This window comes from Siphateles boraxobius, unplaced genomic scaffold, assembly GCF_051911475.1.
Source record: "Siphateles boraxobius isolate OS27281-9 unplaced genomic scaffold, OSU_SipBor_1 77, whole genome shotgun sequence".
Lineage (NCBI taxonomy): Eukaryota > Metazoa > Chordata > Actinopteri > Cypriniformes > Leuciscidae > Siphateles > Siphateles boraxobius.
Genome location: NW_027509205.1, coordinates 8,707,097 through 8,719,701, shown reverse-complemented (window position 1 = coordinate 8,719,701; position 12,605 = coordinate 8,707,097). Strand labels below are relative to the sequence as shown.

The window sequence follows — 12,605 nt, the reverse complement described above, 5'->3', positions numbered from 1 at the left end:
AATATACAAAAAGTGTTGAGGGGCAAAAGGCTGTCGGGGGCAATACTAATATGTGACCCCGGATCACAAAACAAGTCACAAGTAGCACGGGTATTTGTGGCAATAGCCAACAATACATTGCATGGGGCAAAATGATCGATTTTCTTTTATGCCAAAGAAAATCATTAGGATATTAAGTAAAGATCATGTTCCATGAAGATATTTTGTAAATTTCCTACTGTAAATATATAAAACATTTATTTTTGTGAGTGAATGCAGCACAATCGTGAACATAAATGGACAACTTTAAAGGCGATTTTCTCAATGTTTTGATTTTTTTGCACCCTCTATTTATTCATGTCTCATATGATGTGTAGATCTCAATTTCAAAAAATGTACCCATGTGACTGGTTTTATGGTCCAGGGTCACATATAGTATAGATATCAAAGCAACAGAGATAGGGCAAAATATGCTATATTTGCTATAGCAAGATGTTTTTAAGCAACATTTATGTATAAACATTTAATTTAATTTTTCTCTGCAGCCAACACAATATCTTTCGTGGCATAGTTGACGTTGTGTCTTTTTAAGATGGAATAGAGTAAATAACAGATTAAATATTAACTATTATTATCAAAATGGCAAGCACAAATTGATGACTGTCCTGGATTCTGATGTCTGAGCTGATTGTCCATGCATCAGACTTCCTTTGCCATCTCTTCGATAATTTTCTTCATCTGAAAGTAAAATCATGTGTCATAAGACCATCCTTTTTGCAATAAGTACATCTAGCTAGTGTGACTGGTGTATTCATCATTGTTTTGCGTGTGAACATATTTGTCCTTGTGCAGACTGCTCTTATCACCTCTTTCCATGTGACGACTCCACACAGCCGCCCACTCTCCGTTATAAACAGACGCTGCTCACCCGTGACACTCATGATACAATGAGCCTGACAGAACATGCACAAACACGCACATAGTAGAGGAACCGATGAGCAAAAACATAATGTGAAGGAAACAGTCACCAGTTTATTCTCGCTGCACCTGCTTTACGGTAGATTCAGGAGTCAGATGTAGCCGCACAGGTTGAACAGAACATACTTCTTCTAGACGCTTACATGAACCCTGCAAGAAAAATTGTTTAATGATCCTGAGAAGCAGGAGCGTCATGTGCATCAGATTTTGAATGTAACTTAAAACAAAAACAATAACACTTTACAATAAGGTCCCATTAACGCATCAACTAACAATGACTAATACAATTTTTACTGTATTTATTCATCTTTGTTAACGTTAGTTAAAAATACAACTGTTTATTGTTATTCATGTCAGGCGCCTTAAATAATATTAACAGATTTAACTTTTGATCTTAATAATGTATTAGTAAATGTTGAAATTAACACTTACTAAGAATGATCATTAAAGGCTGTGGACTACTTTTCATTGTTAGTTCATGTTAACTAATGTATTTAACAAAAGGATCCTTACTGTAAATCGGGTAACACTTTATTTCAGCCCACTTTAGACATTCTACTAACTATAAGTAACTTTGCAATTATAGCTCTGCTAACCTCTAAGTAGACTATTTGTAGACTGTCTGCTTAATATTTGCTAACACTTTATTTTGACATTCGACTGACTATAAGCAACTACATCAACTAAACCCTAACAGTCTACTACAGTCTACTAATACTCTAATGAGAGTTAGTTGATATGTTAGTAAAGTGGACCATCAAAATAAAGTGTAACCATAAATTTTTAGCAAAAATTATTTTTTGTTTTATGATTTTAAAATAAACCCTTCCTTCTTCTGCAATTTGGTCATCATTTTCTTACTTTTTTCTATAGATCAAAGAAAATGCATAGTGATCATGGACTGTCAAGTTCAACCGCAATTTAGCTTGATTCATTATTTAAAACAATGACATTTTCAGATTTGAACCTTGATCTCATTGCCTACTAATTGAAAACTGTAACAAGTTTTTAATTGCTAGACGTGCACTAGATTGACGTTTTTGATTGTTGTGGCATGTCACTGCTTCCAGATATATGAAAAACTACGATGTTCAGAAGTTATAAAAGTTCACCCAAAATTGAAGATTCTGTCATCTTTTACTCCTTCTGATGTCAAACCCTGACTTGATAAATGACTGACTTGATTATGTGGTAGATATTTTAAAGAATGTTTCAACATTTTTTTGTACATATAATGAAAGTCAGTGGGGTCCAAAACATTAAAACCCATTGAATTTCATTGTATATACAGGTCCTTCTCAAAAAATTAGCATATTGTGATAAAGTTCATTATTTTCCATAATGTAATTATAAAAATTAAACTTTCATATATTTTAGATTCATTGCACACCAACTGAAATATTTCAGGTCTTTTATTGTTTTAATACTGATGATTTTGGCATACAGCTCATGAAAACCCAAAATTCCTATCTCAAAAAATTAGCATATTTCATCCGACCAATAAAATAAGTGTTTTTAATACAAAATAAGTCAACCTTCAAATAATTATGTTCAGTTATGCACTCAATACTTGGTCGGGAATCCTTCTGCAGAAATGACTGCTTCAATGCGGCGTGGGATGGAGGCAATCAGCCTGTGACACTGCTGAGGTGTTATGGAGGCCCAGGATGCTTCGATAGCGGCCTTAAGCTCATCCAGAGTGTTGGGTCTTGCGTCTCTCAACTTTCTCTTCACAATATCTCACAGATTCTCTATGGGGTTCAGGTCAGGAGAGTTGGCAGGCCAATTGAGCACAGTAATACCATGGTCAGTAAACCATTTACCAGTGGTTTTGGCACTGTGAGCAGGTGCCAGGTCGTGCTGAAATGAAATCTTCATCTCCATAAAGCTTTTCAGCGTATGGAAGCATGAAGCATGAACACCAGCAGCTGACATGGCACCCCAGACCATCACTGACTGTGGGTACTTGACACTGGACTTCAGGCATTTTGGCATTTCCTTCTCCCCAGTCTTCCTCCAGACTCTGGCAACTTGATTTCCGAATGACATGCAAAACTGAGCAACAGTCCAGTGCTGCTTCTCTGTAGCCCAGGTCAGGCGCTTCTGCCGCTGTTTCTGGTTCAAAAGTGGCTTGACCTGGGGAATGCGGCACCTGTAGCCCATTTCCTGCACACGCCTGTGCACGGTGGCTCTGGATGTTTCTACTCCAGACTCAGTCCACTGCTTCCGCAGGTCCCCCAAGGTCTGGAATCGGTCCTTCTCCACAATCTTCCTCAGGGTCTGGTCACCTCTTCTCGTTGTGCAGCGTTTTTTGCCACACTTTTTCCTTCCCACAGACTTCCCACTGAGGTGCCTTGATACAGCACTCTGGGAACAGCCTATTTGTTCAGAAATTTCTTTTTCTGTGTCTTACCCTCTTGCTTAAAGGGTGTCAATGATGGCCTTCTGGACAGCAGTCAGGTCGGCAGTCTTACCCATGATTGCGGTTTTGAGTAATGACACAGGCTGGGAGTTTTTAAAAGCCTCAGGAATCTTTTGCAGGTGTTTAGAGTTAATTAGTTGATTCAGATGATTAGGTTAATAGCTCGTTTAGAGACCCTTTTCATGATATGCTAATTTTTTGAGATAGGAATTTTGGGTTTTCATGAGCTGTATGCCAAGATCATCAGTATTAAAACAATAAAAGACCTGAAATATTTCAGTTGGTGTGCAATGAATCTAAAATATATGAAAGTTTAATTTTTATCATTACATTATGGAAAATAATGAACTTTATCACAATATGCTAATTTTTTGAGAAGGACCTGTATAGACAAATAAACCCCCACTGAGACAAGGTGCAGTGTCATTGGAAAAAACACACTTTCTGTGTGAACTGGCCCTAAAATGGCAAAGGGAAAGCTGACACTGGTGCCACTTAAAAAAAAGAACAAAAAAGAGGCCCCAGCTGAGAGTCCAGCTTCTGAATTGAAACACTTTGATTATTCTTTCGTTATTTTTTATTAATCTTTAAGCACAATTTCTGTTATGACTCAGCACATTATGGGTTCAATTACCTCATTTCTATGCTCTTGCAGACACTCCCGCAGCTGCGATTTGTTGATTGTTCCCAGCAGAATAGGAGAGTCTGGGAGACAAGAGAAAAAGTAAATGGCATCGCTAACCCCAAGCCTCAGACTGTCGGCCTCATTTCATACAATAGTGCTGTCATTGTACAGTACTGTACTGGAACATTATCTTGAGGGTGCAGTCTTGAGTGTTTCACCTCATCAACACACAATCATTTAGCCTTTGGCCCTCATCAGCACACACATTTAACTGGCTTTCACTCTTTTCTGTCAAGCACGGAGGTGTGTTATTAAGTGAGATTGTGTCATTGAGCTGGTGATATTAGTTAGACTCACCGTGAGAGTCCACCACAGGAACTTCAGTGTCTGTGCTGTTGTTTAGGATGTGCTGCACGCTTGTCAGTGTCTCTGTCCTCTTTAGCACGGCTCCCGCTTCGACCGCAAACTGCTTGATCTGAACATTGGCCAACCTGTGGGAGAGCATTCATGATGAAAACCATTTACTATCCAGCCATCACTACCTTGATGTCTCCCTCCAGAATCTTGTTTTGTGCACAAGGCTGTGTCAACTGAAGAAACATGCAATGTAATTTCAAGTTATAACATGGTGGAGTCTGAAGGCAGACGAGCAGATAGTTTACTCACTGAGGACAAGCCCGGATGAGAGATGGCAAGTGTGGGAGCTGTTTAATAAGGGATATGCCATCGTAGAAAGATGGACGGTGCTTTGCACGAGCCACCGCGTTGGATACCAGCGTAGCAACCAGAGCGGGGACAGCGTGAGAGCATTGGCCGGTCATTTCCAAAGCCAATAGGGCAGGAGAGAGTGTGTGTGTCACAGCCCCAGAGAAGGCAGCTGCTCCTGTACACACACATACACAGAATATGACCCCATTAATGCATTTAGACAGGCCTTATCGTCTCTGTGAGCCTGCAGTGTTCATAATCCTCCTTCAGAAAACTGACAGGATAATACGATTGTTTACCTGCTAAAGCATAGCCGCCCGGGTTTATCAAACTCTTTGTTGATGAGATTCCATCTGAGAGCAGATAGGCCGAGCCCTCGCCTACGAAACGTCCCACTGCAGCACCTAAAACACAGACAATTGCTGTTTCAATGGGCTTCTTAAAAAAAACATCTTATGGGGATTCATTGAAAACTGTATATGGTAAAACTAATACATTATAAATGATTGCGAACTACATTTCGACAACTACAATACTACATTTTATTTATATATTTTTAAATATTTAAATACTTTTTATTTTGTCATTGTTATTTTCAAATTTTTTATGGTAATTATACAAGTTATTGTTTTAGTATTTTATCCCATTTTATTTTATATTTATTTTATCACATCACATTTTATTTATTATTTAATCATTATTTATAATTTTAATTATTATTGTTATTATTTGTTCATTTTTTAAATGTTTCAAAATTTTATCATACTTTAATGATTCATATTTTATTTAATATTTTAACTAATATTATACTTTTATTTTAAAATAATAATAACATATATTTTTTCCAATTAGCATGATGTAAATCCCATGGTATGAAGACCTACCGTAAACAAATACTGGCATGAAATAGCCAGCAGGTAAAGGCAAAGTACAAGCCACGACCAACAGCCCAACCTTACAGAGAAATGGTAGAAATCATGAAATCTGCTTATGAGAACCTTTGTTAAATTCTTCAACAAGCAGCATATGAACACCATGATAATTATTGCTACTTAATTGCTAGTCATTTTATTTTACCTTCACAATAATGAAAAATCCTAGCGTTTGGAAGTAACCTCTGCCGGGTGGGTTCCATGCCTGCCAGAATTTGTTCTGAGGCTCAGGCAGGGCAGAGGCATTCTGGGAAACAGTGTACCAGGAAGTGCCGTCTAACAGTGAAGTAAGCAGCTGCTTCATTGTGAGCTAGTAGAAAACAAAGATACATTTTAAGTAAATACAAAACGAACACCAGAGCACCAAAGTTTGAAGTACTGCCAATATTCCAGAAATAGGTCTATCCTCACCTCAGCACCAATGAAATGTCCCGCTGAGTGATAAAACGTAAAGCAGGCAAGGAGAAATGCCACAATGGCTGAATAAAGTGACTTTCTGGATATGATTATGAATACAAACAAAGTTAGATCACAACAAATATCTTCAGGCATCCAATTAAAAGACATATATTTGATGTCAACATACAGTGGGGTCCATAAATCTGAGACTATGATGAAAATATGGGATTAAAAATCAAATTTACATCTGGAAATAAAATATTTTAGGATTGAATACGTATATATTTCAACTTAAACATTTCATTCATGACTTTCATTATTCTGATTTCCAAAAAAAGAAGAAGAAAGAAAGTAGAACCATTTTAATAGTGGTTGTTTGGACCTCATTGTGTTTGTTTGTGTATGTATGTAATATATGTATGTATATATGTAAACACACACACACACACACACACACACACACACACACACACACACACACACACACACACACACACACACACACACACACACACACAATGAGGACAGGGACAAGTCTGAAAAGTATGACAGGGACAAGTCTGAAAAGTATGAAATAGTCTGCTGGAATAAATTTTTCAGCTCACTCTGTTGCCAGAAATCTGCTGATGGTTTTGTTTGTTTTGACAAAACGCAGAGCCGAGCGATGACAAAATAAGTAAATACAGCTGAGAATACTGCAGAACAGCCTGAATCAGAGGAAAACCCCATTAGAACAATTACAGCTTCATGAATTTGAATAATATAAACACAGAGATAACAGACATGACTAAGCAATATTTAATTTATGACTGTCCATCACCAATCTGGCAATTGAGAGCTTACCCAAGCAGAGCGAAAATGAAGATTTCAAAAGGCTGGTAAGGCAGGTCACTAGAGAAACTGGTTTTAAACAGGGCCTGGATTGTCTCTGTTGACATGGATCAAAGAAAGATTGAATCATTTCTCTCATATATCCTTCTAGCTTCTGGTGGTGTGATACTTTCAGTTTAATCACATTTAAATTCAATAATGCCAATTCATAGCTTCCCAGAAGGCTAACTGATGATCTTGTGGTGGATGAGATTACTACAAAGACACCAGTAGCATCCATTAGGGGGCGCTGTAGGTAATGTAAACCTCTCACCTTGATCTCTACTACAGACAGCGAGCAGCCTGAAGGTGATTGCTCCACAAGCAGCTGCAAAGAAGCAGGGACAGTAATCTCTGACTGAATAATGAGTCCCCATCACCTCTATACTGAACAGAACGCCTATGAGAACAGAGAGAAACATCCAGGAAAAGGTCAGGTGACAGACTGTCAAGTGACTGATGAGATACATTAATGACTTTGTTTTTTAGTACTAAAGGATATCACGGACCACGGTGACGTCAACTCACCGCTGATTGGAGCCCCAAAACAGCTCGCAACGCCCACTGCTGACGCCACAACCAGCATTTCTCCTTTAGCTGCTCTCTGTGAATGAACCGAGCCACAAGAGAGTCATTAGTATAAGTAGCCTCCTATACAATTTCCATCTGGTTCTCATGATACAAAATTAAAGAGGGCAGCATGGTTCATTTGTTCCAGTGCACTTCAGCTACCTGCTTTCCACCACGACAGGAAACATGCAGGCGGTTCATGAACGCGCCCACCATGATAGATAAATGGACAAATGGGCCCTATTGAAATGAGTTGAATTGCAAGAGGTCAATATATTCAGAACATGAAATTTATGGTTAAGCTCCACATCCTCATTTGCAAATAAGGTTCTTACCACTTTGCCAAGAAACACTGTGCTGCCTGAAGCTAGTGTGCATATCAAGCCAAACAGTTTAGCAAACAGATTGGAGAGGGACAGATAACCTGGCATGTCTATCCCTAAGAGAATAGCCCTCGCCTCAGGAACACCAGAGCCTGAAGGGTCATGGATGAAACACATAATGCATGACCAAATCAGTTTTATGTTTTATGTAAGTCAAACCAACATGCAAAAGCAGTTGAATTGAAGCCTTTTTATTTAAAATAGGCCTACACTAAAAATGTGTGTTGTTGATTTTGTCTCATGCGACAATGAGTAAAGCATGTATAAAGAACATTATATTTTAATCATGGATTTATATAATTATAATAAATCAGATTGGACGTACCTACTCTAAATAAGGAATTTATGCAATGATAGCAAAATTATTTTTATTTTTATTAATATTATTTTACCATGTAAAGATGTGATGAGTGTCTAGCTGACCTGCAGAGAATGGGCAGATGCTGTGGGCGAAGCTGGTGGACAGAGCACAGAGGCAGGCTGGGTAAAGCGTCCAGCAGAGGAACTGCAGCAGGCGGTGACCCTTCAGACAACCGTACAGCCATTGGTGAGCTAATAAGAGAGAAGGACATGGACTGAGGTTTAACAGTGTGTGAGAAATAAACGAGAATCTGAGGTCGTCTGTTTTTGAAAGACCTTGCCCCACTCAGCTGCTAGAATGCTTCAGTGCTCCAACAGTTAGCCCAACTGACCCACTTGCATCTGTATGTACATTTTTTACTAACCTTTTTTTAAGTGACAAGGTGGAACTGCTCACCATTCAGCAGCTTGGCCACAGTCATGTCCATGAAGAAGCTCATTAGAGCGGTGATGATCCCTAAGAGGGCATAACAGTACCACTCCATGCTAGCAAAAGACACCAGAATCTTCTTCACATATAGCACACACTCTGCCCAAATGCAAAGCACATAAATAACAGTGGTTAATTATGATAGTTTGAGTTTCAGCATTGAGGATTGATAGAGTGAGATCATTGATGACGGGGAGGAAATTGCAAATGATCCGCCTAACCTCTGATGCGTGACCGTGATTGTTGCCAGGGTCTCCGTGAATGCTCATTAGAGCTGATTAGCTTTTCCTCCACCGTATCTGGGTCTGTCTTATCTTCATGTGTGCACTGTTCTTCAGTTTCTTCAAGATGCTTTACATTCACACTAATTGCATCCATTGTCTGAAATACAACATGCATGGTCTTTGTGTCATCATGAAATTAAAATGGACAATTCTTTTTTTTTTCAGGGAATATTGCAGTACGAATGCACATTATTATTTTATTTTTTTAAATTCATGTGTCCTCTTAATCAAAATAACGTCCCCTCCCTCTTGTAGCCACATCTCTTATGGGATGACGTGTTTACTGATATGAGTGGGACAACCTGTCACTCGCATGAGATCCACCAATAGCAAACCACAACGATCCAACAATACAATCAATTCCTAATGGACAAAATCAAACGGCTCCCGCCCCTACATTTTTTCTTATTCGAGAAGCCGTTTCACTCGGATAGGGTTACGGGTACGTGACGTCACAATATGGAAGAATGGACTATCGCAACTTCCGTTTCATACTGACTTTAATGCAATTTTACATTTCATAAAAAATGATTACACGACGCTCTGGAATTCTCAGTTCTGATTGGCCAATCATGCCATCCAGTGTTCTGATACTTTACAATTTTCTCTGTTACCCATTGACAACGCTCCGCTCAGTCGGTAACTCCGCACTCCGTGGACTCTATAGCGGAGGTAAAATCATTCAATAATTTGAACTCAAATCATTGTTTCATGTGCATGCATTTATTTCTTTGCCAAGTAGCTGTGTAAGACGCGGGTTATTTTAATTTCATCCTGGTCATTTTCGACTGACTGCACATTATTCCTAATAACGTCAGTCGCCTTATAGATAGGCCTAGGCCTACTTAACAGATAGTCCCGAAATATTGGAAATGATTTAATGTCGAACTAAAGTCATTTGAAAACTGAAATATAAAGTTAGAGAGCTCACCTTTCAGCCTGTTGACTCATTCCAAAAGAAAGACCGTTGAGGTCAGTATCGACTCTTTACCCTGGCGTCACCAAATGTAGCTTGAAAGGAAAATTAAGCTTTAACTTATTTATGGCGCACGCCCTCTGCTGCTTTGCCTCTGGGCAGGCACTGAATTGGAACAATGCGAGATTGAAGTTTCCTTTTTAGTTTTCTCTGAAATTCATTTTTACCTCATAAATGTCATTCGGACATAGATCATTGTGGCCTTTTGTAACTTCAATTAGGCGGTTAATGAAATGACCTGTGATGCGTTATGAACCTTTGAGGGCAGAGTGTGATAGAACCCAACTGACCTTTAGAATTGTCATCGTCACTCACTTGCTTTAATGAGCCCCGACTACATTTCTTAACAGGTGAAAAGAGCAGCATTAATTAAAAAGTGTACCCAGCTTTTCTCATGTATTGCATAATTTAGATAGTGATTGCCCCTTTATATGGTCTCTATTTGAGCACTGTTTCATATTGCATTAACCTTCGTTCAAGGGTAAAGCAATCACACACACACACACACACACGCCAAATCAATGTCACGCACAATAATTGACCAAAATCACATAGCTGCGGGGAAAATACTTCATAGCCTAATATAATTTCATTATGCATCAGTGCTATTTACCATTAAGCTATTTCAGACGACAATAAAAACATGAATGCATCAATCTGTTGTATTTTAAAGTCCTGTTGTTTCCTGCCATGTGGAATTTATATTATTGTCACGATGACCGGCACAATCTCAGATGATAAATCGATCTTTTCGAACAAACATCATGATGCATTATTCATTTTCTTGTAGTTCACACACAAAGGACAATTTCTTGTCCTTTGGTTTTGGATTATTTTCTACTTTCTCCCACAATTTGTGACACACTCCTCACTGCAAACTGAATGACAGAAGGTTTTAGTTTATTTGAAATGTAAAACTCCCTGATCATTTTGGAATTGTTTTATCCCCACTGACAGAACCAATCTGCCACTCGCAAAGCAGTGACTGGATCACAGGGTGAATATGTGTGAAATGTCACGATAATAATCCTTCCCTTCCTGCCATGACTGATGAGCGGCTACCCTCTGTCATTCCGCATTCTGTTCATTTTCCCTGTCAATTTCAAATCGTTTTTCTCAGATGGGTCCAGACGCCGGTGGTTTTTATAGAATCATGACAGCCGCAAATGCAAAAAGAGAATATATTGACTGAGGGGTATAGATGGCACCAGGCTATTTAAATGCATTTTCTTTCTCATCTCAGCCTTTACTATTGTATGATTTGTTTTGGTACCATCATTTTGTCTCTATTTTGTGTATTTCCTGCTACATTGTTTGTTGCTTTTGTACTTTTCCTTAGTCCCAGCAAAACAAGACATTCACATTGAGTGACAATGATAATCCTACATTATGTAATGATCAGCAGTTGAGAAAATCACAGACAGTAACACAACACAAACTCTCTCTAAGCTTCCATGTATGTTTACATATATTGCAGTGGTCCTTGGAAAATGGAAAATGAACAATGGAAGCCTTAGCTTCTTAACTTTAACTTTGGTTGAAGTAAATATAAAACTCAATTTCTGCCCATTAATCTACACACCCTTATGGTTATTCATACTGTTACAAAACCGTCCCCCGAAAGCTGTCCAATGACATCCATAAACTAGCAGAATACTTGTGAGGATATCAAGTGAACTTTCTGAAGTGAACTCACACTAAGCCTGAGGACAAACTGTGCTAGTCGTGAATATACTGTTGACTCTCTCTCTCTCTCTCTCTCTCTCTCTCTCTCTCTCTCTCTCTCTCTCTCTCTCTCTCTCTCTCTCTCTCTCTCTCTCTCTCTCTCTCTCTCTCTCTCTTTCTAGAACAGAATCAAATTAGAAGAGCTTCATTGGTGTCATGACAGATGCTTTTAGAAGTAATGTTGAGTTTCTCAGCTAGATTTAGACAATGTTTGAAAGTCTTTAAAGTGATAGGGTACACTACATGCAACTTACTTGAGAGGCCACTAGATTTGAGGTTGTGAACAACACAGACTCCAAAGAAATGCCTATTATTTTAAAACAATATTTATTAACATCTTAAAGGGATAGTTTACCCAAAAAAGGAAACTTCTGTCAGCATCTACTCGCCCTCTTTCTTTCAAAACTGTTGGTAACCAAACCGTTTTGGTTTTTGTTGTATGGACAAAATTTTTTTTTTTCTTTTTTGAGTGAATTATCCCTTTAACACTATCACTAAATTGGGACCAAATAAATTATCAGCTGATATTAGAGATTTTTTAATTTATCAGTATTGGTCAGTATTGGATATTTAATAATTTCCTCTTTTTTACGTTCAGATTACCTTTGCTGTCATCTAACACTGACTTAAATCTTTAAAATATCTAATAATACAAAATAACGCTGTTAAATGTAATCTTTAGCAAAATAAAAATACATTTTCATGTGCATTATGCCTATATTAAATTTTTGCATTTTTTTCTCCACAAAATTGTATAGAATTTGAATACTGGTCTGCATTTATTTGACCATAGCATAACAGTAATTATTGGCTTATCAGCATCAGTCTGAAATGTAATATCAGTGCATCCCTATCTTAAACAACTTATGAAAAGGAAACGGAAAATACATGCAATTTCTGTAATGAGGAGTAAACCAACATTAAAATGTCTATTATTAGCAGCTCTCCTCCAAAAACAAATGCC

General features: G+C 38.1%; 1 protein-coding gene across 2 annotated transcripts; it reads right to left on the bottom strand.

Moving 5' to 3' along the window:
• Window positions 1–487: 487 nt before the first annotated feature.
• On the bottom strand, window positions 488–9,943 carry clcnk (chloride channel K). 2 transcript variants are annotated; one of them, XM_077217948.1, is made up of 20 exons: window positions 9,872–9,943; window positions 8,878–9,037; window positions 8,624–8,755; window positions 8,290–8,418; window positions 7,819–7,958; window positions 7,646–7,723; window positions 7,442–7,517; window positions 7,188–7,313; window positions 6,887–6,971; window positions 6,649–6,750; window positions 6,056–6,140; window positions 5,790–5,954; window positions 5,597–5,666; window positions 5,012–5,116; window positions 4,671–4,887; window positions 4,362–4,495; window positions 4,014–4,084; window positions 1,027–1,107; window positions 846–932; window positions 488–717 (listed from the first exon to the last, which is right to left on the bottom strand). In XM_077217948.1, the coding sequence occupies exons 2-20, from the start codon at window positions 9,032–9,034 to the stop codon at window positions 679–681; spliced, it is 2,079 nt and encodes a 692-aa protein (XP_077074063.1). In that variant the 5' UTR covers window positions 9,035–9,037; window positions 9,872–9,943; the 3' UTR covers window positions 488–678. The 2 variants fall into 2 exon arrangements, with proteins under 2 accessions (XP_077074063.1, XP_077074064.1); XM_077217949.1 differs by lacking the exons at window positions 8,624–8,755; window positions 8,878–9,037; window positions 9,872–9,943 and having other exon boundaries at window positions 587–717; window positions 8,259–8,362.
• Between the last annotated feature and the right edge of the window lie 2,662 nt (window positions 9,944–12,605).